The 26,173-nt window shown below is 47.9% G+C and overlaps 1 protein-coding gene across 2 annotated transcripts in view; it reads right to left on the reverse strand.

The window, feature by feature from the left end:
• Positions 1-15,514: 15,514 nt before the first annotated feature.
• Trim62 (tripartite motif containing 62) overlaps positions 15,515-26,173 on the reverse strand; it is a 29,915-nt gene continuing 19,256 nt past the window's right edge. For both annotated transcript variants that reach the window (XM_008829219.2, XM_008829218.2), the window contains exons 4-5: positions 24,565-24,680; positions 15,515-17,828 (exon numbers count right to left, since the gene is read on the reverse strand). In XM_008829219.2, the coding sequence (XP_008827441.1) occupies positions 17,278-17,828; positions 24,565-24,680 (667 nt within the window). In that variant the 3' untranslated portion in view covers positions 15,515-17,277. The remainder of the gene's footprint in view (positions 17,829-24,564; positions 24,681-26,173) is intronic.

A 26,173-nucleotide genomic window follows, 5' to 3' on the forward strand; every position in this document is an offset into this window, starting at 1 on the left:
GAGAGAACATGCAGAAAATTTGGAACGAATTCTGCCTTTCTAGGACAGGTGTGGTATTTTAAAATAAGAGTGCCTACTATCAACTTGCAGAGTGAACGTTATGACAGTGCGTCCCTCACTGCCTGCTGGAATCCTTGTTTTATCATTTATTTTTATTCTATTTTATTTTATTTTTTGTCTTTTTGAGACAGGGTCTCCCTGTAGCTCCAGCTGGCCTGGAACTTGCTATGCTGGCCTCGAACTCACAAAGATCCACCTGCTTCCGTCTCCCAAATGCTGGGACTAAAGGCATGCGCCACCACCCCCGGCTTTGTTCTGCCATTTATAGGAGGCAGGAGGGCTTCTGTGTTTTTGTTTCTGTGTCTGTAAAATGGGATTATAGCACCTACTTTATATGCTGTAAATTAACATATTTAAACACTCAGGACATTTCCTAGTAAATGATAGCCATAACTACCCAATTTGTTTACATGTAGAAATGAGGAAATAGAGGCTGAGATATGAAGTAACTTGTCTAAGAATAGATAATAACCAGAGGAGCAGGTTAGGAAGTGTCTGCCTAATCAGAGAGTGCTCTTAAGCATGGTACCCACCCAGCTTCTTCCTACGTTTATAGGAACCTGGTGAGCACCATAATTGCCTTTATTAGTGGCATACCTATCTATTTGCTTAGTAGCACCCTATCACCTTATGGCTGCTCTTTAGGCAAAAATGTTGTTAAAATGTTGTTAAAGATGCTGGAGAGATGGCTCACTGGTTAAGAGCAATGGCTACCCTTGCAGAGGACCTGGGTTTGAATCCCAGCACCCACATGGTGACTAACAACTGTCTGTAACTCTAGTTCTAGGGGATCCAATACCCTCTTCTGTCTTCCTCGGGTACTGCATGACACAGGTGCACTTTACATACATACAGGCAAAACACTCACATAAATAAATTCAACAAAATGCTGTTAAAAAACAACTAGTGGAGTTGATGAGGTTCTACAACCAGTATGTCTGGTTGTATACCCAGGGACCAGACTTCTGGGAGAAAAGAGATTGAATGCCAAACCCCAGGAGGAAACGAGCTCCTGAGCACGCTAAGCTTGAGCCCCTGAATGTTTTAAATTGGAGCTCCCAAACATACTGAATCTGAGCTCCTGTGAGATCCAAGACAATTGTGATTTGATGTGCTGAGTGCTGTGTTAAAGCAATATCATTCCAAGAGCTTTGATTAGTAATAAACTTAACTGTCTGCTCCATCCAGGGAGCAGTGGCATTTCATGAAAATGCCATGTACAAGGGAATAGTGGCATGATGATTCCGAGACCTTTCTTGGGAACTTGAGTACATAAGGGAAGATGAGAATGGACTGGAGATTAGGGGCATATCATGAAAGATTGTGCTCTGGATGTACAAGTTATCAGAGTTTCTGAGCAGGTGTCACCTTTGCACTTTAGGCATTGAAAAGAGTATGGTAGCCAGTCTCTAAGATTGTCCCCAAAGGTCCCACATCCCAGTACCCATATCCTGGTTCAAGTCTCTCTCCCTGAGTATGGACAGGGTTTAACGACACCATTTTAATGAAGAGAGTATGTTTGAAGTGATGACATTTCTGAGATTAGATTCCAAGAAGACTAGCCTCTGTCTTGGGTGACTTTACTTGCTCTGGAGGAAGACATTAGCCATTTTGTGAGCTGCCCTGTGGATAGGTCTATAGTCCAGGAGCCTATGATTTTAACCAGTGGCCAGACTTGAAGTCTTCTAACAGTCTCATGAATGAACATGGAAGTAGGCTTTCCATTAAGTAAGGCTTGTGCAGTTGTAGCCTAGGCTAACAACTGACTGTAGCCATGTGAAAGAGAGGCACCCCGCTAAGCCACATCCAGGCTCCCAACATGCAGAAGTTGGGGTTTTAAGTTTTACTTAATTTTAAGGTAATTTTAAACACAATAGATACTTCTACAGAGATCAGAAGCAGAAAAAGCAGGAACGTTAGGAGGAAACTGTTGTACACCAGGACAGATATCATGAGATTATGATCTGAGTAATGGTTGAGCATGTGAAAAACAGTGGATGAATTTGAGATACGTTTGGGAAATGAGACCTTTGGCAATGGAATTGGACATAAGAACAAAAGAGTAGGCAGAGGAGAGAATGATGTTGGTGTTTTGTAACACAGGATGGTATTGGTCACTGGTGATGAATTTTTTTCTTTTTGGTCTTTTTGAGACAGGGTCTCCCTGTAGTCCCAGCTGTCCTGACTTCCTTCAGTGATCTTGGCCTCTTCTATCTCTGTCACTTAGTATGGTGGCCATGGCTAGACCTTGCCATGGATCTAATTCTCCAAGCAATGCCTGCTGTCTTTCCAGCTATTCACATTTGTAATCTGACTCCATCAGTCGAACACCAGGAACTACAATGAATCCTACATTTTGCATTAACTCTCCTCATGCTAACATTCTTTCTTCCATTTACGAAATTGAGATAGGCTAAGTGGTGCTACAGTAACAAACCTCCAAATTTCAATGATTTACACTGTAAACTTTAATATAATAATACCTGTTTCTTGTTTACAATACTTAAACTGTACAGACCTTGAGAGAGCTCTACTTACTGTAGTCCTTTAGAGACTCAGACTTATGGAAAATCCACCATTTCAAATAATGCTGGTTACTATATCAGAAAGAAAAAACTCTGCAGAGTCTTGCTGGCAATTGTTTTGTCTATAATCTGTTACCATCAAATTGGCCTCTATTAGGTGCAGGGTCATGCCCAGCCTTAAGTGGTCAGGAAAGTGCTTTTCTATCCAATGTATAGAAGTAGGGTAAAGGAGTGAGGTGAGAGAATTGGAACATTTGTGAAGAGCATGTAAAAGTTCTCATGCCAGCTTAAATACCGCAGTCGGTCTTTGTAGTCACTCCCTTGCATGTACCTTCAACTCCCTCATCTCTCACTTACTGAACTGTCTTAACCAAACCACAACCCTGGTTGATTACAACTCTCCCCACACCCATACAACCAAAAGTATTATTTCTTTTAGAGCTTCTGAGAGCTCCCAGGATCTCTAGCCCATCCTAGTTTGAGGTGGCAGTATCAATATTTTTCCAGCGTCTTATATTTCTGGATTAGGAATTAAGTGTGGGATGGAACATTCAGGTGTGGGCCAGGCATTCAGAAGATTTAATGAGAAGAAACATTTATTGATCTCCTATTGTGAACCACTTTGCATGCATAACTACCAAGAAGATGGGGAAGGACTTACCATTTTCATCTCCAAAGAGAGGATAAAGGAAGATATTTGGGATGGGACAGAGGAGGGTGTTGAAGGTGTCCAGTTGGGAGCTAGCTTTAGCCTGTGAGGCCAGTGATCACAGCGAGCCTCTAGTCATCTTGAATTCAGCTGCTTCTCCATCTCATGCTGCCAAGTCTGAGATAACATCATCTCATTTGGAGTAGTCCAACTGCCTTGTGTCCTGTTTCCCAACTCATCTCAGCTCTTCTCTGGCCCAGCCTTTAAGGAGCAGTCGGATTTTGATCATGCTAATTCCTGGCCTCAATCTCCTTAGGAGATGCCCACCCCCTTGTTTTTAGAGGGTAAGACTTTTAAACTAGTCCAGAGTTGAGAACTCTCGATGTTAGGGTTTGATTCCCAGTACCCATGTCTGTGGGCTTACAACTTTCTGTAATTTTAGCTCCAGAGATGTTGTCTCATTGCCTCTGTGGGCACCAGCATAGGTTTGTGTACATACACAGGCACACACACACACACACACACACACACACACACACACACAAAAAAAAATGAAACTAGTCCTGCTCAATCATGAGTATCTAAATCTGTACCATCCATTATTCTAGTCACCAGCCTGTGGCTGTGGAGTACTTGAAATAGCTTTAGTCTGAGTTGAGAGGTACTGTAAGTATAAAATACATGCAAAGACACAATGTAAAAGACATAGTTTAAAGTTAAAACTAACTTCACTTAAAAACTTTTTATGTGGCAATTAGAAAGTCTTAAATTAGGGGCTGGAGAGATGGCTCAGTGGTTAAGAGCACTGGCTGTTCTTGCAGAGGACCCCGGTTCTGTTCCCAGCACCCCATTGGCAGTTAACAGCTTTCTGTAACTCTAGTTCCAGGGAATCTGGACATTGCATGATATGAGTGCACTTACATACATGCAGGCAATACACTCGTACACATTATGGTAGTTTGAATGAAAATGTCCCCCATAGGCTCCAGGAATTTGGACATTTTGTCCCCAGATGGCTGTGCTGTTTTAGGAGGTCTTAGAAGGTGTGGCTATCCTGGAGGAAGCACGTCACTGGGGGTGGGCTTGAAGAGTTCTTATGCCTTGCTGGATCTCTAGTTTCTCTCTTGCTTCCTGTGCTTGCTTGAAGATGTAGAGCTTAGCTTCCATTACTCCTCCAGCCATCTCTGCTGCCATGCCTCCCTGCCAAAGACAGACTGTAATTCCCCTGGAACCATAAGCTCAAATAAATTCTTCCTTTCATAAACTGTTTTGTTCAGTGTTTCTATCACAGCAACAGAAAAGTGACTAATACACACATTAAATAAAAATAATAAAATATAGCTGGGCGTGGTGGCGCACGCCTTTAATCCCAGCACTCCAGAGGCAGAGGCAGGCAGATCTCTGTGAGTCCAAGGCCAGCCTGGTCTACATAGTGAGTTCCAGGACAGCTGGGGCTTCAGGGAGACCCTGTCTCAAAAAGACTAAAAAAATTTTTTTAAAAAAGAAAGTCAAATTATATATGTATAAATGTCTCATGTATATAAATGTATATAAATGTGTATAAATGTCTCATGTATGTAAATGTATGTATGTATAAATGTCTCATGCTGTATGTAGATTGCACCATGCTGACTGAAGCTGATACCGATCAGCTTTGCCTCTCTCTATTCCTTTAATTTTAGCTAATGAAAAGTTTTCTCCAGTTGGGCCTGGTGGCACAGACCTGTAGACCTAGTTACCCAGGGAGCTGAGGCAGGAAGATCACAAATTTTTGGTCTTCCTGAGCTACAGAATGAGTTCAAGACCAGCCTGGGCAACTTAATGAGAGCCAGTCTCAAAAAGAGGAGGACTGAGGATATAACTCAGTGGTAGAGTGCTTTTTTAGCATGTGCAAGGCTCTAGTCGAATCCCCCTAGTACTGGTGTGTGTGTGTGTGTGTGTGTGTGTGTGTGTGTGTGTGTTCTTTACTGGAAGTACAAAAAACTGGGGCCAGTGAAATGGCTCAGCAGGTAAAGTGCTTGCTGCACAAGCCTGGTGATGTGAGTTCAACCTCCGGGACATAAAGTTGTCCTCCGACCTCCATATGCATGCCATGGTACACGACCTCCATGCATGCCTACACTCACATAACACACACAGCACAGAGCGAGAGCGAGGGTGAGAGCGAGAGAGAAGAAAGTATAAAAACTGAGTTTGAGAGGTGAGAAAAAGAAGATAGTTCCAGGAACTGATTGCAAGGGCAGGAGCAGGGCTGTAATTTCAGTATCTGCAATTCAGGTACTGATGTGACTGAGCTCCATTTCTGGGTCTGATAGGCAAATTCCTGGGAAGAGAGGATCTGGTCAGCTTACTGAAAATGAGGCGCATCCATTCTGGGTCAGTCCACTATGAAAGGACTCTTGTGAGAGGCTCACTGCGTGCCCTTCAGCCGCCATGTTCCCTAACAGGCAACGGGAGCTGTCTAAGCTTCAGTCAGCATGTCTTTTTTTTTAAAAAAAAATTTATTATTTTATTTTGTGTGTATGAGTGTATTGCCTGCATGTGTGTAGGTGCACCCATGTTGTGCAATGCCAACAGAGGTCAGAAGAGGGAGTCAAGTCCCCTGGAACTGTAGTTATGGATGATTGTTAGCCATGTGGGTACTGGGAATCGAACCCGGGTCCTCTGCAAGAGCAGTCATTGCTCTTAACCGCTGAGCCATCTCTCCAGCCCCCAGCCTCTTTTCTATTAAGAGACAGACAGTAAAATATTCTTTTACCTTATTCTCTACGTTGTGTCTGTTGCAACCACCACACTCTGCTGTACAGAGCAGAAGCAGCCAAGCCAGCCGAGACATGAACGTGATGATGTTTAAATAAAACTTTATAAGACTGAGAGGTGAGCCATAGTTTGCCAATCTCTCTACTGTACATTGTGGCCTCTGCCTGGGCCATTGTTTCCTTCCTTCCAGCAAGCTGTTCTTGGGTCTCAGCTTAGATGCCGCCTCTTGGAAATATTCTTTGATCTTCCTGTCCTGGATGGCCAGTTGTCCCTCCCAATGTTTCCATAGCCCCCACATGTCATCCAAGCACTCACTGTGCCATTACTGTTGTGTAACAACTGAATAACAGTTCTGGGCCTTACTTGTTATAAACTCAGCACCTGGCCTGTCTATCACATGGTGTATTCTTGAATCCCATTGGATGAGTCAAAGAAGCTGTGAACCTGTGACCAGTAGGCCAGAGCAACTGTTGAGATCTTGGACAGTGATGAGAATTCTGGGCTTTTTAATGAGTTGTGTGACAACTACCTCTTGAAACTCCATTACCTTGAGAAAGCATAGGCAATGTGAGGGTTTTATTTACTTATTTTATGTGTTTCAGTGTTTTATCTGCATGTCTGTAAGTGTACCACATGTGTGCAATGCCCAAGGGCCAGAAGAGGGCATCAGATCCCCTAGAACTAGAGTAAGAGGCAGTTCTTAGCCACCATGTGGGTGCTGGGAGCTGAACCCCAAATCCTCTGGAAGATCATCCAGTGCTCTCAACTGCTGAGTCATCTCTTCAGGCCTGGCAATATGACTGTTTTAAGATGTGAGGTTGAAAAAAAAAGATGTGAGGTTGAGGTGGAAAATCTTAAGGACCACCAACCCAAGATCATGCAATAAAAGATATATTCCAGTTGAGTAAAGCCAGTGATGCTCCACCCAGTTCCCATAGGAGGCTCTCCTGTTCCTTAGTAGGGTTCCCTGTGGAGGCACTAGGCTCAGGAGGCCCCAGAGAGGCAGCAGCTAGGGCAGCCTTAGCCCACAGTCATCAGGGCCATGGTAATGAGGGTGGCAGAATGGGCCCCTCTTGACTCAAGGGGTCAGTGGGGAATGTCCAGCAGTCCAGCAGAAGCTGGGCAAAGGCAGGGGAATCTCTGAGGCATGTACCCTAGTTGTGACCTCCATTAGGCTCAAGCCAGCAGAGCCCATCATCCCTTGTTACGTAAGAGAGTAAAGAGAATTTCTGTGCTTCCTGTCACACCTGTCAAGGATGTGCAGATGCATGACAGGATTTTTATTGCATAATGAAACTAAGAATAAAACAGAAGTGGGTCCTCCCTGTCATGGTGGACCTTTTTTTTTTTTTCCCACATGGGATCTTCCTATGTAGCCCAAGCTAGCCTTGAACTCATCATCGTCTTCTTACCTTCACCTCCCAAGTACTAGGATCATTTGTATGCACCACCATGTCAAACTTCATTGTGGTCCAAGAATGGCTTACCTGGAGCTCTCATGGGGATGGCGGGCTGGGGTGTGTGAGCCAGGACCATCGTCGGCAAGTCTTCCATAAGATGCAGCTGATGATCAGTAGTGTGGATGAGGAGGTCAGCACTGGGATGGTGATCACCTCAGCCTGCAGGCCACCCACATCTTGCCAAAGGGATGGGGCGTCAGGAGAACTGCTCTCCCAGGGCAGACTGTGCCCCTCCCCTGTTCGGCCATGACACACATGATATTGGACTCTCATAGCATGAAGGAAGCATGGTGCGGGGCAACAAAAAGTTGAAGGTAAAGATTGAGGGACTTTTTGGGCAAGTGTTTGGGCACCTAGCAGGTGCTTGGTACAGGTTTTTGGACTGAAAGGGAGAAGTGAGGTGAATACTGAGTGCTTCCCATACCTTCTGTTTCTCAACCTAGCAAGCCACCTCTGCCAGCTCTGTTCACCAGGTGGGGAATCTGCAGTGTGGAGCACAGGCTTGAATGCAGATCTGCAAGCTGCCAGACCTTCATGCTATCCATTTACAACCCCCCTCCCAAGCATGTCTTGAGCACTGATCATGAGCCAGGTTTGTGGCCCAGCCCAGTAAGACCACACTGGCTCATAGGAATCCCGCAGGAAACTCTAACTGCCACTGTTACTATTATATAGATTAACTCTTGGCCCACACAGCATCTCAACAAGGTAGACATTAAAAAATTTATCTGTCTAGGGGCTGGAGAGATGGCTCAGTGACTAAGAACATTGACTGTTCTTGCAGAAGACCCGGGTTTGAATCCCAACACCCACATGGTGGCTAACAACGGTCCGTAACTCCAGTTTCAGGGGATCTGACAGCCTCTTCCATCCTTTGTGGGCATTGCATGACACGGGTACATTTACCTACACGCAGGCAATACACGCATACATACAAAAATAATAAATAAAAATTTAAAAAATTATCTGTCCATCCATCCGTCTGTCTATCTGTGTGTGTGCACACATGCATGCCATGGTGCATGTGTGGCAGTGAGAGGACAACTTGCAGGAGTTGGTTCTCTCCTTTCACCATGTTGGGTTCCCAGGATCAAACTCAGGCCATCAGCCTTGGCATCAAGCACCTTTACCTGCTGAGCCATCTCTCAGGCCCCCAAGGGTAGACATTTTTATTCCCGATTTCCAAATGAAAAAACTGAAGCTGGTGGGTAAAGCGTCTTACTTCAGGTCACCCAGCTGGAAAGTGGCAAGGCCAGGCTCAAACACAGACTGACTCTACTTTTTCCACATCGGCTGAGGTGCTTAGGATGAGTTGTGTGAGCTGGGTAAACCCTTTCCTCTCCTAAGATGCTTTTGGTCAGAGTGTTTTATGACAGCAACAGAAAAGCGAACGAACACCCTCACATTCAGTCCTTAGTGCAAAGCCTTCTTTCCCATCTCTTGTCCCTGAGACAGGCTGTCCCCTTAGAGAAACGCTTGCCTAACTCTTTCTCAACCTCCACATCTCAGCTTCCAGGAGGCACCTCTTGTCTGAGTTCCACTGACCTCTTTGTTCTCCTTAGCACTCAACATACGCTCTGATGGTCTGGTCACCATGCACTCTCTGCTAGAGCCCAGGGTGCTGTCTGTGGTTGCTCGTCTCACTGCTTAGCACATAGTGGGCACAAAACAGGGATTTGTAGGGTAAGTGACTGAAAGGGTGAGGGAGGGAGTAGAAACTGCTGTGGCTGTCAGAGGACAGTGCAAATGAAAGGAGCTTCCTGGCTCAGACCCCCTCCACTCCACAAGCAATCTGGGAACTTGCCCAAAGTCAAAACTTTTCTGAACTGATCTCAGGCTGAGCTAAACAAACATCCTTCCCCAGAAGACACCCCCATGCTCATTCTTCATCATCTGACTCTAGCCTGGGGGCTGGATGCTTCTGGTGAACCTTCTTTCCTTTCTGAAAACTAGCCAGTACTGGTTGGGAGGTGAGGGCGGGCTGGGGGCTACACAGCCTGGATTCAGCCCTCTCTGCCATGGACTTGTATGACCTGGAAGAGGTCATCTCCCCTCTCTGGCCTCAGTTCCACTGACCACAGCAAGGAAAAGATTATCTCTATTTTGTACCACAAAGTAGAGTAGCGACCAGAGGACACTAAGGAATGTGTGTTTGGAAGCCCCATAACCTTGTGTTTAAATCTGGACTCTTTTGCTGAATTGCAAAATCTGAACTCAGCGTTTTCATCTGTAATGAAGGGATAAAAACGGCACCTCCTGTTTTAGGCATACTGTGAGGGTTGAATGAGATGACAGCTAATAATTATCATGTTAAAAATGTCTCAAGGCCTGATGCGTGACTGGATTCAACCAATCATAAGACGTGTGGGACTCTGAGAAGAAAGAAAACATGGGCTTGACTTGGGCTATGCATTCTAGAGAGGCAGAGGAGCACAGGGCCCATAGTTCCCATTATATAACTGGGGAGCACAAGATCCCTCAGAGCATAGAATGGTCTTGCCCCAAGTTACACTTAGTTCTACACTATTTGGTTCATACCTGCCCTGTCCCATACCTGGTACCTACCTGTCCATTCCTGGTACCCACCTGTCCATACCTGGTATCTACCTGTTCTTCCCTCAGTCCCATGAGTCTGAGGGAAAACTGGTCCAGGTACCAAGCCAAGTGACACCTCTACCTAGCTTGAGTCCAGAGACTCCCTTGCTTCATAGTCAGGATGAGTGCTGGGTCGGCACCTTGGGTTGGCACCAAGACTGGAGGAGCCCAGGGACCAGGAAAGTGGCAGAGGAAAGGGTAGCAGCTACTTACTGCATGGTTGGGCATCAGCGGAGAAGTTACAAGAGGGCTGCATGCCCATTAGTAGGATATTGGCACTTCCGTTCAGGAGGGCTGGATGCGGCAGGTGCTCAGAACCTTCTAGAGCATTTCATTCCTGAAAGAGAGTGGGCAGGAAGTGTTGTGCCATGGAACAACAGGCTCCAGCCTCCTGTTGCAGCACGCTTCCTGATCAGAATGGGCTGGGGATAAGAAGATCCTGGGGTCAGACATTATATTATATTAAACTGATGTTATAGAAAATTTAAGTCATGGGACATGTTTACAGTTTTTTATTAAATGTGTGTGTGTGGAATCCAGTCTGTGAAATAGTAAGTTGAGTATATTTTGGTTGTGAGTATGCACACGTGCACATGTGTGTGCCTGAGTGCTACAGTGTGTATGTGGAGGTCAGAGGACAACTTATGAGAACCAGTTTTCTCTTTCCATACTGTGGGTTCCAGGGATCAGACTCAGGGCATCAGGAGTGGTAGCATATGCCTCTACCCATAAAGCCATCTGGCTGGTTCCTCCACTTTATTTTTTAAGACAGTGTTTCACTGATTGCCTAGGCTGACTAGCCAGTGAGCTCAAGGGATCCATCTGTCTCTGCCCCCACAGTTCTGGAGTTACAGATGGCTCCTCCACACTAGGCTTTGTACATGGGTGCTAGAGATCAGAACTTAGGTCTTCATGCTTGAGAGGCACTTTACCAACTGAGCTATCTTCCCAGCCTCTAGAGTTTTGTAAAATATAGTCACTTGCCAGACTGGAAAGAGGGCTCAGTAGTTAAGAGCACTGGCTGTTCTTGCAGAAGACCCGGGTTTGGATCCTAGTGCCCTCGTGGTGGCTAACAACCATCTGTAACTCCAGTTCAAGGGGGATTTGACGCCCTTGTCTGTCCTCCAGAGGCACCACACGGGTGCACTCACATACATGCAGGCATAACACTCATATACATAAAATAAAAATAAATAAATAAAAAAAATTAAAAAATATATAGACTCTTAGAAAAAAAAAACTAAACCTTATCACCACTATGGTGGTTCTATTTGAACAGTGGCTAATGGGTGAATTTTCCTTTGACTGTTTTGATTGCTTTTTCCAAATTTTCTATCAAATATGTTATAAAGAAAAAAAATTTACTTAAGAAAGGAATAAGCGAATCTTTTGACCCACAGAAAATTCCATTAGAAGGAATTTTCTGCAGAACGCATAGAAAGAGGTATAGTGTGTGAAAAATGATCATGTTTTTATGGAGGAAATGGCATTTTTGTTTATGTACAGGCAAAGATGCCTGGAAGGATGCAAGCCAGCCCTTAGCAGCAGCCGCTCAGCATCGGATGAAGGAGTTTCCTCCCGCTCTTTTTGCCTGCTGTCCATTTGTCTGACTTTTAAAACAATGAACATCAGTTATTTTATAATTTGCTTCTAAAGCAGACAAACCACTTTCTTAATCTCTGTCATTTCTCGCTGGTTCGCCTTGAGCAGTCTGGCTGGGGGCAGCCAGTGAGGCTCCTCCTGGTCCCCCAGCTTCCATCTGAGCATCTCTGCTGGGGGTTATATTTCTGGGTCTTAAGATCACTCCCAACTTGGAGACAAGGAAGTTGCATGATTCCAACTTTGGTAGCATCCACCAGCATCCTTTTTCTGAGGCCCTCTCTGCCCTCAGCAGGCAGAAGTACAGGAGACAGTGGTCCCCACCTTAAAACATTCATGGTCCAAGCCGAGCATAGTGGCACGTGCCTTTAATCCCAGCACTTAGGAGGCAGAGGCAGGTGCATCTCTGTGAGTTCAAGGCCAGCCTGGTCTACAAGAACTAGAACTTACCAGTTCTTTCCAGGGATAGGCAGCTGGGTCTAGTGGGCACACGGCTCTTGGTGCTTGGGGCTGTGGGAGTCCTGCTTCTGTGCAGACTATAGGCTTCCAGGGGCTGGGAAGAAGCACCAGAAGCAAAAGGGGTGGGGGCTGCATGAGCAGAGTCAAAGGCTGAGAGTCAGTAGGCCTGGGGATGCACCTGACTCTGCCCCTTTGGCTGGTGTCTTCCCATCTGGGTCTTTGCCATTTGTAAGATGGAGCTGAGATCAGTGGTCTCTTGGCAGGTCTCTGGTTCTATCCAGGAACCTGTGGGCTGATCAATATGCCCAGCCCTGCTGAGTCTTCACCCCAGAGTACATTCCAATTCTGTTCCTCCTCTGTCCCTCTTTATCTTTGAGATGCTGCAGTCCTGGACTTTGATAGACACCCCCACCCTTACCTCAGTGCCTCTTTACAAGAGGCTGCTCTCCACAGCCCTGCCCCTACCCTGTCGAACTGGCCCTTGCTGCTGCTGCTTTGCATTGCCTGGGTTGGGACCCTCTCAGCTGGCTCTCCTCCCTCCCCTGTGTGCCAACTTGGAATCAGAGCATCAGAATGCTGGTCTTAGGTCTGCCACATGCTGTGTGTCTTGAGCTATAAATTGTCTCTCTGGGCTTCAGATTGGGCTAGGAGATCGCCCAGCTCCTCCAGGATTCAGACTCAATCACACCATGACCTTGGGCTTTGTGTCTCTGTCTCCAGCCTTCATAATAGACTATGATTGCTGTGACATCAGGGTAGGGCTCCTCTAGGCCTCTGGTCCAAAGTATCAACAGTTGCCTTACTTCACCTGACTCCTAGGGCAGGGAGTAGTGCTTTGCAATGATAAGACTATGACAGAACTATCAAAAAATTGAAATCAGACCCTGTGTGTGTCATATACACATGCCTGTGCGTGCGTGCGTGTGTGTGCGTGTGTGCGTGTGTGTGTGTGTGTGTACCAAAGGGATACTTTAGGTACTTTCATCTACTGCTCTTCATCTTGTGTTTGGAGACGGGGTCTCTCGTTAAACCTGGATCTGCCTTTCTCCACCCACCGCTCCAGTGCTGGCTTTAGAGTTGTGTGTGGTTAACCCAGCTTTTATGTGGATTCTGGGGATCTTAACTCAGGTCTTCATGCTTGCACAGCAATCACTTCACCCACTGAGCCATCTCCCTAACCCCTAGAAGACTTCTGTATTTAGGGCAAAATTACGAAAAATAATTTTCACAAAGATAGAAAAGAAAAATAGGAAAGTGTACACTTTTCAAAATAAAAGCATTTATTTCTCCTGCTATTTCTGTGCCCCCTCCCCACTTCTTCCCCTGCTGCCCACCACCCCTCTTCCTTTAAGTGGTTCAGGATTCCCAGAGTAAGGAACTAAGGGGCAGTGAGGATCTAATTCAGCACCTTGGCCAGCGCCCCTTCCTCCCCCAAGTCCCTGTATTTAAGGCTGTAATCAGGCCTTTGCAACTGACCTGCGGGTGGGGTGGTCCTGGTTCTGAGCTAAGCTGGTAGTGTGCTTGAGGCTGCTGAACAGCACCAGGCACCAGGTAGGAGGGGAGGAAGAGGGACTGCTGTCCAGGTGTGAGCAGTCAGCCCTTGGGATGGCCTCCCTGACAGGAGGAAAGGCTTGTCCCTCCCCTAGAGCCCCTGAGGTGAGCTCGGTGCTGCCAAGAGACCTTATCGCTGTTGTTTTCTGTCTCTGCCACCACCCTAGAGACAGACCAGAGATAATGGCCTTATTAGAAACTGAGTGGGCCAGGCTGTGAGAGCCGGCATTCCACTTACTCTGGTAATCAAGTAGACCCCTAAGCTCTCTCCAGTAGACATGGGGGAACCGAGTCCCAGTGAGAGTGAGGAGCCTGCTCAAGGTCACACAGGGTCTGCATGAGTCCACCTTTGAACCATGAAGACTCAAGAAGTTTGCTTATGAGATGCGATTCATGGTTGCACAGTGGCTGGTTTAAGCTCCCTCTCTGAAGCCCAGGGGTCCCAGTTCTGGTGCACTGACCAGTCTTCAAAGTTAAGAAGAGTTTCCAGAGATGTCCAGTGGAGAGTATGGTTTTATCTTTGGAAGGACCTGCTTCTAGTTCTGCTGAGGAATAGCTGTGAGTCCCCTGGGCAGCGCTGCTCCCTGACTCTAACACCCAGATAATGACACTATTCTCATGGGTTCCTCTCTGTGGTTAAATAGTTTTACAAGTACCAGCACTTTGCATGTGGACAGCATACAGGGACTCAGGGAGGGGTTCCCATCAACCAGTCCTGGAAATCAATCTTATCTTGCCATGGATAAGATCTATGTTGGTCCCTCCTCCATCCTTGCCAAAGCTGGGCTGCCTTTCTCTCCCCTCTCAACTGTGTTAAGTGTGGAGTTCTTGGTGTCACGCTGATAATCTCTTATATTCTCTTTCTCTCTCTCTCTCTCTCCCCTTACCCCCATAGAAACTCAAACAAGCCCTGGGCCTGGTGTGGGTCCCTCCCTCTCTAACCTCCTCACCTCCAGGCTATAGATGAAGACCCACCTAGCTAGTGTCTCAACACCCAGTCTAACCTCACTCGTCCTGCAAGTGAGGAGAGGGTGGAATGGCTCTTCAAGGTGGAACGAGACAATGAAAAGACTCTGGACTCCTGCTTCTACATCACACAGCCTCCGGAGGGTCAGGAAGACTTCCTGTGCACAGCCTGTTTGCCCAAGGGCAGGATCCTGCTGGACCCTTGGCTGGGATGCTTCTCTATCAGTTGGAGGTAGGATGAACTTCCTTCTCCATAGCAGCTTGAGGACTTTGCTATTTACCTGGTTCCATACCCCTGAGGGCACAAGGAGGAAGGGTAGAGGAAGCACAAAGGTTTAGAAAATCTTTGCAGCTCCAGGTACTGACTCTAGGAGACCGTGGAGAGGCAGGGCCTCCCTGAGTGTACTTGCTTCCAATAACATGTGACGTTTGCGCTATTATCCCCATTCTCCGAGGGGAGCAATGAGGCCCTGAGAGGTTAAGTCATTGTTTTCTAAAGTCAAGATACCATAGGGTAGCCTGGCCTTGAACCCAGGCTTGTACAGCTTAAGACACCAGGCTCTTGCCACGGTCCTGTTAGCTCCCCTTTTCTGCTCCCAAGTCTACCCAACTCTGCTCTAGGCAAAGACATGATCTTCTCTGGCTGTTGAATGTCTTGGCAAGGCTGTGCTGTGGGTGTTGGCCTAGAACACAGTCCTCACTGTCCAGAGCAGGTCCTGGGACTCTCAGCTGTCATGCCTTTTCTCTGGATCTTGCTGTCCCCCTCTAAGAACCAGCAGTATATGATTTATTCATCAAGGCTGCCTTGGGAACCAGCTATGCTAATGGTGTCCCCTGCTGGGGGTGGAACAGGAAGCTTTCGTGTTCATCAGAATGAATGGCACTGACACTGGCATCCTGTAACTTTAATTTAATACAAATTGATCATAACACACAAAATGGGTAATGTTTTAAATAAAAATACTGTTGGGATTGGCCCAGAGTCTGGAATTGAGGGGGGTGGGTGGGGCTCAAGGAGACCCCAGTGTGTGGCAGTTGTAAGTGGGAGCCCCCCCGCAACTACACCCAAGTACTGCCATTCTGGCTCCTTAGAGCTGGGCGTGCTCACAGAACCCCAAGAACAGAATGGAGGTACCAGGACTACAAAGGGAGGCCAAGGCGGGGAGCCACCTTTTAGGCCAACTCCTTAGGATGTTGCCTCTGGGCAGCAGCAGGCAGGGACACAGCTATGGAGCAGGACATCTCCAGCTGTGTTGCTACAAAGCCAAGGCTTCCAGGTGGATTCCTGGATTGTCCTCCTGAGTTCTTCACAGTTGGATGCCGTGGCAAAAAAAAACCTGATAGATGGGCTTGTTCCACCTCTATGCTAACTTTCTGTATGGCTGAAGCTGGAAAGAGGAAAACTCCATTTCCCAGATTCTCTTGCAGTCAAAGTTTGGGATTTGACTCAAGTTTCTACAAACAGAATCCCCCTTAAAGATGTGGGTTTGGGACCTGAGTTAAGAGAGAGAGTGGCAGGATCAGGACAGCCACTTGCTGGCACAGATGGTGGCAGAGGGGACAGTTCCACAGTCGGCAGCTCTTGCCGTGGCTCCCCTTGCAGATGGAAACAGATTCGGGTCAAGACATGATGAATCTGTCAGCTGGGAATTGTTTTCCTGGAAACTTAGCAAAGGCTCTCCTCCAGCTGTTCCAAAGATCTTGAAAGTCACCAGGGAGCTGATCATAAATCCTTGTTTAATGAAGCCAGCTCTTCTGCAGCAGGATCCTAAGGGAGCCAGATGCCGAGACCAAAGGTGGCCCCCCACCAATAGTCCTTCCTGGAGCGCAGGCCCTGATGTAAACAGTTGCTACCAGTACCAGCACCCTCTCTGAAGCCCTAGCAAGTCACAGAAGCCTGGCTTGGTTGGTAAGAGCTGGCTGAATCTCTGTTCCTGGAGCTGCCAGGGACCCGGATTATCCATTGCTGCTTGTCCTGCAAGTGCTCTACATCAGCTTCTGGGATCCTTATGCCTTATCTGCCCCAAGGCTATGGGGCTGGAAGGTAGTGTATGTACGGTGACTGTAACATGTGGACTCAACTACTGGGTATCTTTCACAGGTGTGAAGAGGAAACCCACAGTCCTTGGTAGGGGCGTGGCAGAAGAGGGTGGATCGTAGACAACCCTAGGACTGGCTCCTGGCTGGTTCCCTCATGGACTTGGGTCAAGGGTAAAATGGCCCATCACTCTCTTGGTCAAGGGTGAGTCGAGTCTTAGGCCAGGAGTATAAGAGATTCTGTACATCTTTTGGACTACTAGCCAATGACCACATCTGATACGTCATGAGGTTAGGAGAGCTGAGCTTAAGGAGGGAGGCAGAGGGAGGTAATCCCCTGCCCTCCTAGAGAATGGCGATGAGCGCTGGGCAGGGGCTTCCCTGAGGAGAAGCCACGTCACATCCCATCAACGTCAAAGCTACAGAACATTTAGTTTAAGAACCACAGGGCACAACTTCCAGCTCACAGACAGGGCAGAGGAGGCTGGGGGATAAACAACTGGCCTGAGGTCTTAGGATGGTCATGGTGGGCCCGAGTCCAGGGCTCCTGTCTGCTGGGCAGAGCTCTTGCTGTATGGTCAAAGCCCCAGGAGGCTTCGGTTCCCCTCGGCTTGGACTAGATTCGGACAGTGTTGATCCGCAGTGGCTGGACGTTCTTGCCATTGGCATGGCTCTGGCCAGGGCTGAAGTAGGAGCAGAGCTTACCAGGGAACTTCTCACGGAAGGTATAGAGCCAGGACATGTCATCAGCGTTGTAGAAGATGAGCAGGCCCTGGTCATAATCCAGGAAGACACCCACCTTGTCAAGCTTGTCACGGACGTTGAGCCTCGTCCAGGGCTCTGTGCATGCGCTGTACTGGTTGCCATCATGCATGACGATGCAGTAGAAGCCACGGCTAGGCTGGATCTGGATGCTGCCCTTGCGGCTGGCGGCCTCGTGGGCCAACCCGATCACCCACTGGGTTTTCTCTGCCACCACCACCTCCCAGTAGTGAACTCCACTACCGAAGGCCTCAGAGCCCAGCACTGACACCTCCACATCGAAGCGCTTTGGTGAGTCCTGCAGTGGCTGTGGGTGCAGGTTCCCATAAGCCACAATGGTGCAGTCATCGGACAGGATCAGGCGCTGGTGGGCTGTGCCTGGGTCCAGGGTCAGAGCAGCTGGCACTGGTGGAGGAGAGAAAGATCAATGGATTGAAGGCTGTGGATCCCATTTGGTGCCTCCCTGAGGACAGGGTCTTGGTTGAGCCCTAGGAGGCTACTGACCTACTGTGTGACCCTAAAATTAAGTCTGCCCTGTTGACTGCCTTTTCCTCCTCCTCAGCAAAATGGAACGATCTGGCTAAGGCCTACCGGCTTTACACTGGGCTGCAGCGGAGTAGCTGATGGCTACATGGTCACTGGCTGACTCCCAGTGTAAAGCACCCAGTGGATGCTCCACAGATGTTTGTACAGGTAACAGAAGAGGTCGGGAATTGAGAGACTTTGAGAGCAGGGAGGAGCATAAAGATTAGTCAGGTGCTACTGCCCCCTAGAGGGTGATGTGGAAATTTGTGGAGGTAGTCTCTATCCTGAGTGGGCGGGCTTCTCAGCTGCTAAAGGCACCTGGCAGGCCTGCCTCAGGAAGGGACTGCGCCACCTCCAGCAGGGAATTCCACATGTCCAGCCAGACATTTGTGTGGGTGAAAAATCTTTTTTATTCTGCTCTGAAAGTACAACAGAACTCCAAGTTACGTATAAACATGACATCCTTTTTGCAATTTTAGTATACACTGAAGATTTTGAAATGCACTTACCACACTAGGAAGGCTGAATTCTATTGTGGCTGTCATTTAGAACTCCACTAAGGATTGTTTGCTTCTGGGAAAATTCATCTCTAAGGACGACACCACTGACTGATACAAGCTCTTGAACGGTGTTTCAACTACAGTGTGAGCAGCAGACTGCTTTGTTATGCTTTCCAGTGTAGTTCTGAATAAGCTGTGCATACTAGCTTTCAGAATGTTTAATTATGGGCTGGGAATGCGGCTCAGTTGGCAAAGTGCCTGCCAACCATGTGCAAAACCCTGGGTTTGATCCCCAGCACATCATAAAACCAGGAAGGTGTGGTGACACATGCCTTTAATCCTAGCACTCAGGAGGTAGAAACAGGAGAGGCAGAAGCTTGAAGTCATCCTCAGCTACATAGTGAGTTCTAGGCTAGCCTGGGCTACATGAGACCCTGTCTTTAAAAAAGTTCAATTAGGAGAGATGGCTCAGCAGTTAAGAGCACTGATTGCTCTTGCAGAGGACCCGGGTTTGATTCCTAGCACCCACATGGTGCCTATGAACCATCTTTAATTCTAGGGGAATACAATGCCCTCTTCTGACCCCCGTGGCATTGCATGACATGGTGCACTCACATACACGTAGGCAATATACCAGACACATAAAATATAATAAATAAAAATCTTTAAGAAGACCAAAAAAAGTTCTATTATAAATATCTTCCTTCTATTTTTCCTTTATATTATAGTTGTTATACATTCACACATTGAAAAGTTTATATGATCTCTGAGATTTTACAATTTACTTGTTATTTTAAAAAAACAGATAAGGGCTGGTGAGGTGGCTCAGTGGTTAAGAGTGTGTATGGCTTTTACAGAGGACCTGAATTCAATCCTCAGTTTTGATCTGTTAGGCAAAAATAAAAAAGAAGAAAAAACCGCCTAGAACTCCAGATCCAGAGGACCCAATGCCTCTGACCTCTATTGGTACTCTGCTCATGTGCACAACCCAGACACCGACACATAAACATAATTACAAATAAAATTAAAGTCTTTTTCAGCATCTTTAACCCCAGTACTCAAGAGGCAGAGATAGGTCAATCTCTGTGAGATTGAGGCCAGCCTGGTCTACATAGTGAGTTCTAGGCCAGATGGGGCTACAAAGAGACCCTGTTTCAAAAAATAATAGATCCAAAATGCCTAAAAATTTAATCCTAAATTAACCCTTCCATTTGAAAGATTGGAAAATTGAGACCAAGAGAGGACACTGACTAATTTCAGGTCAACAGATGCTGGCAGAGCTGGGATTATTCAAGGTGCCTGGCTATAGGCAAGCTTTTCATTCAGGCAGAAATCTTTTGCTCATACTGTTCCCCCACATATCTTCCCTGCTGCAGTTGCCCCCACAAGGCTCAATTCAAAGGCATGTCCTCTGGGAGGTCTCCTGGGGACCTTGTTGGTTCCTTCCTGTAGCCTCTGAACTTCCCGAGCTGTCTGTGCTGCTCTCCTACACAGGGCACAATCTTCTAAACTCCTGTCTCATCCGCTTTGCACCCAGAGGTCAAGGCCTGTGTCTTGGTGAACAGCTCTCTTTTTACAGTACCTAGCACAGGACCTGGCAGGCTTCTAGACATACAGATGTACTTGCCCCTGAGTGTGTTGAGAAAGTGGTACAGGCTGGCCATACTGGCTGAGCAGGTCTGATCTGAAAAACCTCCTGAACTCTTGTCAAGACTTCTGTTTACTCCTCCTGTTTATTCTGACAATGTCTAGAGGGGCATAGGGAACCTGGGATTGGTGTTGGGTGGCTATTTTCAGGCCAGAGCCAGACAGAGGGGAGAAGGAGAAGGAGGAAGCGACAGGTTCCTGCCATGTCCTCAGGGCCAAGGACTTCCCCCATTCTCTTTCCTTATCAGCTGGAGCAGGGACACACTAGCTCTGGCCTGGAGCACTGCTACATCCTTGGTGCCTCTATGGACTATATATATGCAGAGAAACAAGCTACCTTAAAGCTGGTGACTGCCCTCTAGGCTGCCACCGCCAGTATGTACACTGTGCTTCTGTTCACAGGTTCCTAACGGGCTGGCTGCTGACCTGCATGAAGCTCCTTCCATGAGCAGGGTCAGGAGTAACTTAATTCTACAGTTCACCCTTCTCTCTTGTCCTCAGAACTCAGAAAGAGGGCTGCATAGGAACCAGGAGTCCTGGGAACAGAGGCCCACGGAACAATCCTCGATCCAGGGACATAGAAACGGGAGCCAGTAAGTCTGCACATGAACCTTTGCTTGTATTCTGGCAGTCACTGGGTAGTTAGTTGGTCAGAACAAAAAGTTCCTGCCCTGTGCATTGTGGAGAATTCCCAAAGGGGGAGGAAGGAGTGGAAGAAAGTGTGTGTGTGTGTGTGTGTGTGTGCGCATGTGTGCATGTGTGAGTGCGCGCGAGTGCATGCATGTGTATGTAAGAACCTGATCAGATACAGATGGCACTAACACTACAAGCAGTGGGTTGAGTCAGGCATGTGTGTGCTTAGGGTCAGGGAGAGAACAGCAGCGGTCTGGAGTGCCGGACTCCTTTATCCCAGGTGCCCACGCTGTTGTGAGGAGGCCAGTAACATGCATACGCAGGGTCCAGGGGAGACTGGCAAACAGCATGATGAGGACTCTTAAGCCTATGTAGGGCATCATGGGCCACTTCCAGAGCTTCTGCTGAGAGGAAAGAGTTCTAGGAGATAGCCAGGGAGGTACTGAGGTCAGGGTGTCAGAAAGGAGCCTGCAGGAAGAGGAAATCCTGATCCTGCTAAGTCCTGAGTCTACTTTCTGTGCAGGACCTGATTCCTACCCACCCCCCAACCCCCCACCGCCCAGGGGCGGGGGGGCTTCCCAAAGGGCCAGACTAGGGCAGAGCCTGGCAGTCTCTCCTAAGGCAAAGGGTATGGCCTGACTCTGAGTGGTCTTTTGCAGTCCAGAGGGTGAAGTTAAGAAAAACCCTCCCATCGTTTTTTTTTTTTTTTTTTTTTTTTTCTTTTTGAGACAGGGTCTCTCTGTAGCCCTAGCTGTCCTGCTATGGAGACCAGGCTGGCCTCGAACTCACAGAGATCTGCCTACCTCTGCCTCCTGAGTGCTGGAATTAAAGGTGTGTGCCACCACGCCCGGACCCCCATCGTATTTTTAACAGAGGGTCCCATATCCAGGCCTTTCAGCACCCTCCCTGAAGCTGTCAAGACCAGTAATAGCCCAGAAGAAGCAGGAAGGGGGCGTGGCAGCTTCCTTTCTCCATCTCTAAGAAGCCTAGTCTGTGCTATCAAGAGAGCAACAGACCCAGTGAAACCAAGGTGGGTCTCTGAGCTCACAGCTTTACAGGTCAGAGTTAATTTCTAGCTGTGACTCTTGATTTAGAAACAAAAGGCTGGGCTGCAGGTGGCTGGTCTTCAGATGTGTTCTGAGTCCTTGAAACCTCTCTGAGACCTTGGCACTCAAAGCTGGCAGCCAATAGTCTGTGTTTCTTTGTTCCCCAGGACACCAGAGGTCTGACACGAGGCAGGAAATGTGTCAGCTCTTTTTCCAGCCTGACCTTTAAAAAAAAACCTGGTCCTTCAGGCCTCCCTCCTCCTAATCCCTCACTGCCCTGTACTTCTGTTCACAGTCCCTACACTGAGCAGGCATCACTCCAGGGAGCACTTTGGCAGAGCCTGGGTCACAAATGATGGTAGCCATTTTTCAGAAGATGAAACTGAGGCTCTCTGAATTAAGTGACTTGCTTAGGTTCCACTTGGGGTGAAAACTGAGTTAGAACATGAGCTGACTCTTTTTACATGGTGTCCTTTATCAGGTGGCCCCAGAAAGTCTGTCCCAGCAAGACAGAGGAAGAGTCTGATGATTGATGATAATAACCAGTAGTAAAAAGTGCTTACTAAGTTACAGGATCATTCTTTTTTTTTAGAGATAAGGTTTCCTTGTAGCTCCAGCTCACCTGGAACTCACTATGTAGACCAGGCTGGCCTTGAATTTATAAAGATCTGCTTGCCTCTGCCTCTAGTGCTGGAACTAAAGGCATGTGCCACCATGCCCAGCTAACGGAGGATTTTCTGTGGTTTTTTTTTTTGGTCTTTTTGAGACAGGGTCTCCCTGTAGCCCCAGCTGGCCAGGAACTATGTAGACCAGACTGGCCTTGAACTCACAGAGATCAGCCTGCACTTGCCTCCCAAGTGCTGGGATTAAAGGCATGTACCACCACACCCAGCTACAGGATCATACTTACAAAGAAATCATATCCACTCTGGGCAATAAACAGGACCATCTGAAGGTGGAGGTGAGCAAACTGAGGCTGAGGTTGGAGTGCCTTGCTTTGGATCACATAGCTAGGCAGAGAACAGGCTGGGACTCAAAATGATTACAACCAGATGAGCAGGGATGTGGAGAGGCTGGCCCAGGTTGGGGAGGCTAAGAAGAGAGAGACCGGTATCTGGTGTCCTTGGGACAATGAGCTGCCTGGGCTACTGGGAAGTCTGTGCCTGGGAGCTGGGTGATTAGGCAGGGTTGGAGGAGGCCTCGGGCATGGGGGCAGGGGGTGGGAGGTGGTGGAGAGTGGGAGCTCCGGGACAGAAGGGCGACAGGTGTTAGATGGGTGCTCAAGTGACCCAATAGGAAGCTGTTAGGGGAGGGACAGGCAGGAAGCTGCTAGAAACCACCGCTAGGTCTCTGGGGAAGGCAGCCCTCCCATCTGGACATAAAAGGCTCTGGTGCTCACAGAACCAGAGTGACTCCACAGGCCCCACAGACAAAGAAGGGACCCAGCCAACCAGGTCACTGTTGCCTGAAGTCCCAGGGGCTTTTGCTCAGGGCAGGATGCTCAGGTCACACACCTGCTTCCTCAGTCCCTTTGCAAACAGTGTTCTCTGGGCCTGTGGTCTCAAAGGAGGTAACTATGCTTCCAAAGGAACATTTGGTGATGTCCAGAGCACTTTTGGTTGCTAAAACTGAGGAGAGGGGATACTGGTATCTAAGGGATAGAGGCTGAGGATGCTGCTAGTGGCCTTCTGTATAGAAGACAGCCTCCTGGGTCAGTGGTCCAGAGACTGAGAAATACTGCTTGGAGCAAATATGTGCTCACCTGTGAGGAAGGCAAAAAGGAACACTGCCATCCCTGTCATTCAGAGGAGGAAACTGAGGCTCAGAGGAGGAAAGGGCGTGTCCAAGGCCCTGCTGCCAGTACGTCCCTTGTTCAACAGTTATTGAGTACCTGCTGCACATGCTAGGTACTATTCTTGAGGTAGACCTGGGGTCAGAATCTGTTCTTCATACCTCAATAAACACTGACTGCAGGCGACTGGGGATGAATTGGACTCAGCGCCTGCCCTCTCATACCTCTTGGTCCAGAGAGAGAGAGAGAGAGACCGACAGACTCTATGATCAAACAGTGGGATCAGAAAAGCCCAAGGATACCTGGAGAAACCCAGAAAGGCTTTTCAGAGGAGGTGTTTAAAATCCAACATATAAAGGACAGTGAATGTGGGATATCAATTGCTGAGGATGGTGCCAAGGCCACCAGACAGAAGGAACAGCATGCAAAATGTGTGAAGGGGGAATGTGGCTTGCTCACAACCTGAATATGGCTCAGTACGGCTGAGTGTGGTATCTTGGAGGGCTTTGATTCCCTGGTTGAGGCATCTAGAGTGCCTCTCCGAGCTGTGACAGGGATGGGGTAGGTGGTACCCTAGGAAGGGAGCTTCCAGAGCACCCTGAGCCTCAGGGAATGAGCCTCTCTGAGCCTCAGCCTACACAGTGGCTCACAACAGGTATCAGTGGAGGAATATCTGTGCCCTACCTAGAGAACGGGCATAGTAATGGAACCTGCCCTGTGGGGTTCTCTGGAGATTCAGTGAGCTCAGCACAGGCTCTGGGGCTCAGCAGATGATCCATCCACTTGCTCTAGCCCAGAGCCTCTGATTCCACACAAGGATGACTGTGGAAAATATCTATGGGAGCTGAGGGGACTACGGTAATGGAAAGCATTTATGGATCACGTGTAACATCAGCAGATACTCTGTCCACATCCTGTCCTGCTACCTCCCCAATCTGGTCCACCCATGGCAACCCATGCTCCTCCTGGACTCTCTGGGAGGGCAGGCAGAACCTCACCTGGGTGGATGTCCTGGAACAGGGATTTCCAGATGGTGTATTGCAGGGGGCCAGTGTACTTGGAGGTCGGAAAGTCTTCATATGTCAGATTGGTCTCATGGATTTTCCCTTTGAGTCTAGAAGAACAGCAGAAAAGAAGGCTGCACTGGGGACTGGGCTCCTGCTCCCAGGCTGGGCCCTGTAGCCACCTCCAGGGCAGCTGATAAAGGGTGAGGGTGAGAGTGAGATGCTTATGGGACTGAGATGCAAGTGCCTGTTTGTGTCACTTCTGACCTCTCTGTTACCTTTAGTTTGCTCATCTGTAAAATGGGTAATGTGGAGGCTGGAGAGACCGCTCAGTGGTTAAGAGCACTGGCTGCTCTTGCAGAGGACCCAGGTTTGATTTCCAGTACCCACATGGCAGCTGTCAACTGTCCATAACTCCAGTTCCAGGGATCTGAGGCCCTCTTCTGGCCTCTGTGGCATTGCACAACGTGGATGCACTTACATACATGCAGGCAATACACTCATACATGTAAAGTAAAAATAATAAAATCTTTTTTAAAAATGGGTATGAGCTGGGCATGGTGGCACACGCCTGTAGTCCTAGCACTTGGGAGGCAGAGGCAGGCAGATCTCTGTGAGTTCAAGGCCAGCCTGGTCTACATAGTGAGTTCCAGAACAGCTGGGGCTACAGGGAGACCCTGTCTCAAAAAAAAAAAAAAAAAAAAAAAACGGGTACTGTGCAATTGCTTCTCATCTCAGTCTCCTGGTCAAAATCAAGTGCAAAAGGATACTGTGCTAGCCCCTGCCTTTTTAGGTTTGTGAGAATTGCAAGGAGTCACATGTAAAAAATACTTTACCTCGGTGCCTGGCTGATGGCCAACACCAAACACATGAAGTTAGTGATCAGTGTTGATCTCCAACAAACCAATACTAAGTACTGTCACAAAAGGGAGATTTAGGGTGAAGTCTTGGCTTGAATCCTGGCTCCATCACCTGCCTGAGGGGTCTTGACCAATTGATCTGACTTCTCTGAGCCTCAGTTTCTGCACTTGTGAAATAGGATGACAATGTTGTAACTCCTTACAGGAGACTGAGGAGGTGGTGGTAGTAGTGGTAGTAGTAGAATAATAATAACAATGTAAGGTTTGTGATATAGTGTCAACATTATAAACAAGGGGCTGAGATAGCTCAGTGGCAAAGTGCCTGCCTTGCAAGCATGAGGACTTGAGTTTGATCCCAAGAATTCATGTTAAAAAAAGCCAGGAGTGATAGCCCACACTTGTGATCTCAGTGCTGGGGAAGTAGAGGCAGGAAGATCCCTGGTACTCCCTGGCCAGCCAATGTAGCATACTTGGAGAGTTCCAGGTTAGAGAGATTTTGTCTCAAAAAAACAAGGTAGAGGCTGGAAAGATGTATAAAAGGTTCAGAGCACTTACTGCTCTTCCAGAAGACCCAAGTTTGGCTTCCATGACCCACATCTGGTGACTCACAATTGCCTGTAACTCTAGCTCCAGGACATCTGATGCCCTCTTCTAGCCTCTGTGTGCACCTGTATACACACAGCATACACTCAAACAGACATACACATACATATGCATAAAAAAATAAAACACTCCAGGGCCAG

The sequence above is a fragment of the Nannospalax galili genome, unplaced genomic scaffold, assembly GCF_000622305.1.
Source record: "Nannospalax galili isolate Female #2095 unplaced genomic scaffold, S.galili_v1.0 scaffold473, whole genome shotgun sequence".
NCBI classification, from domain to species: Eukaryota; Metazoa; Chordata; class Mammalia; order Rodentia; family Spalacidae; genus Nannospalax; species Nannospalax galili.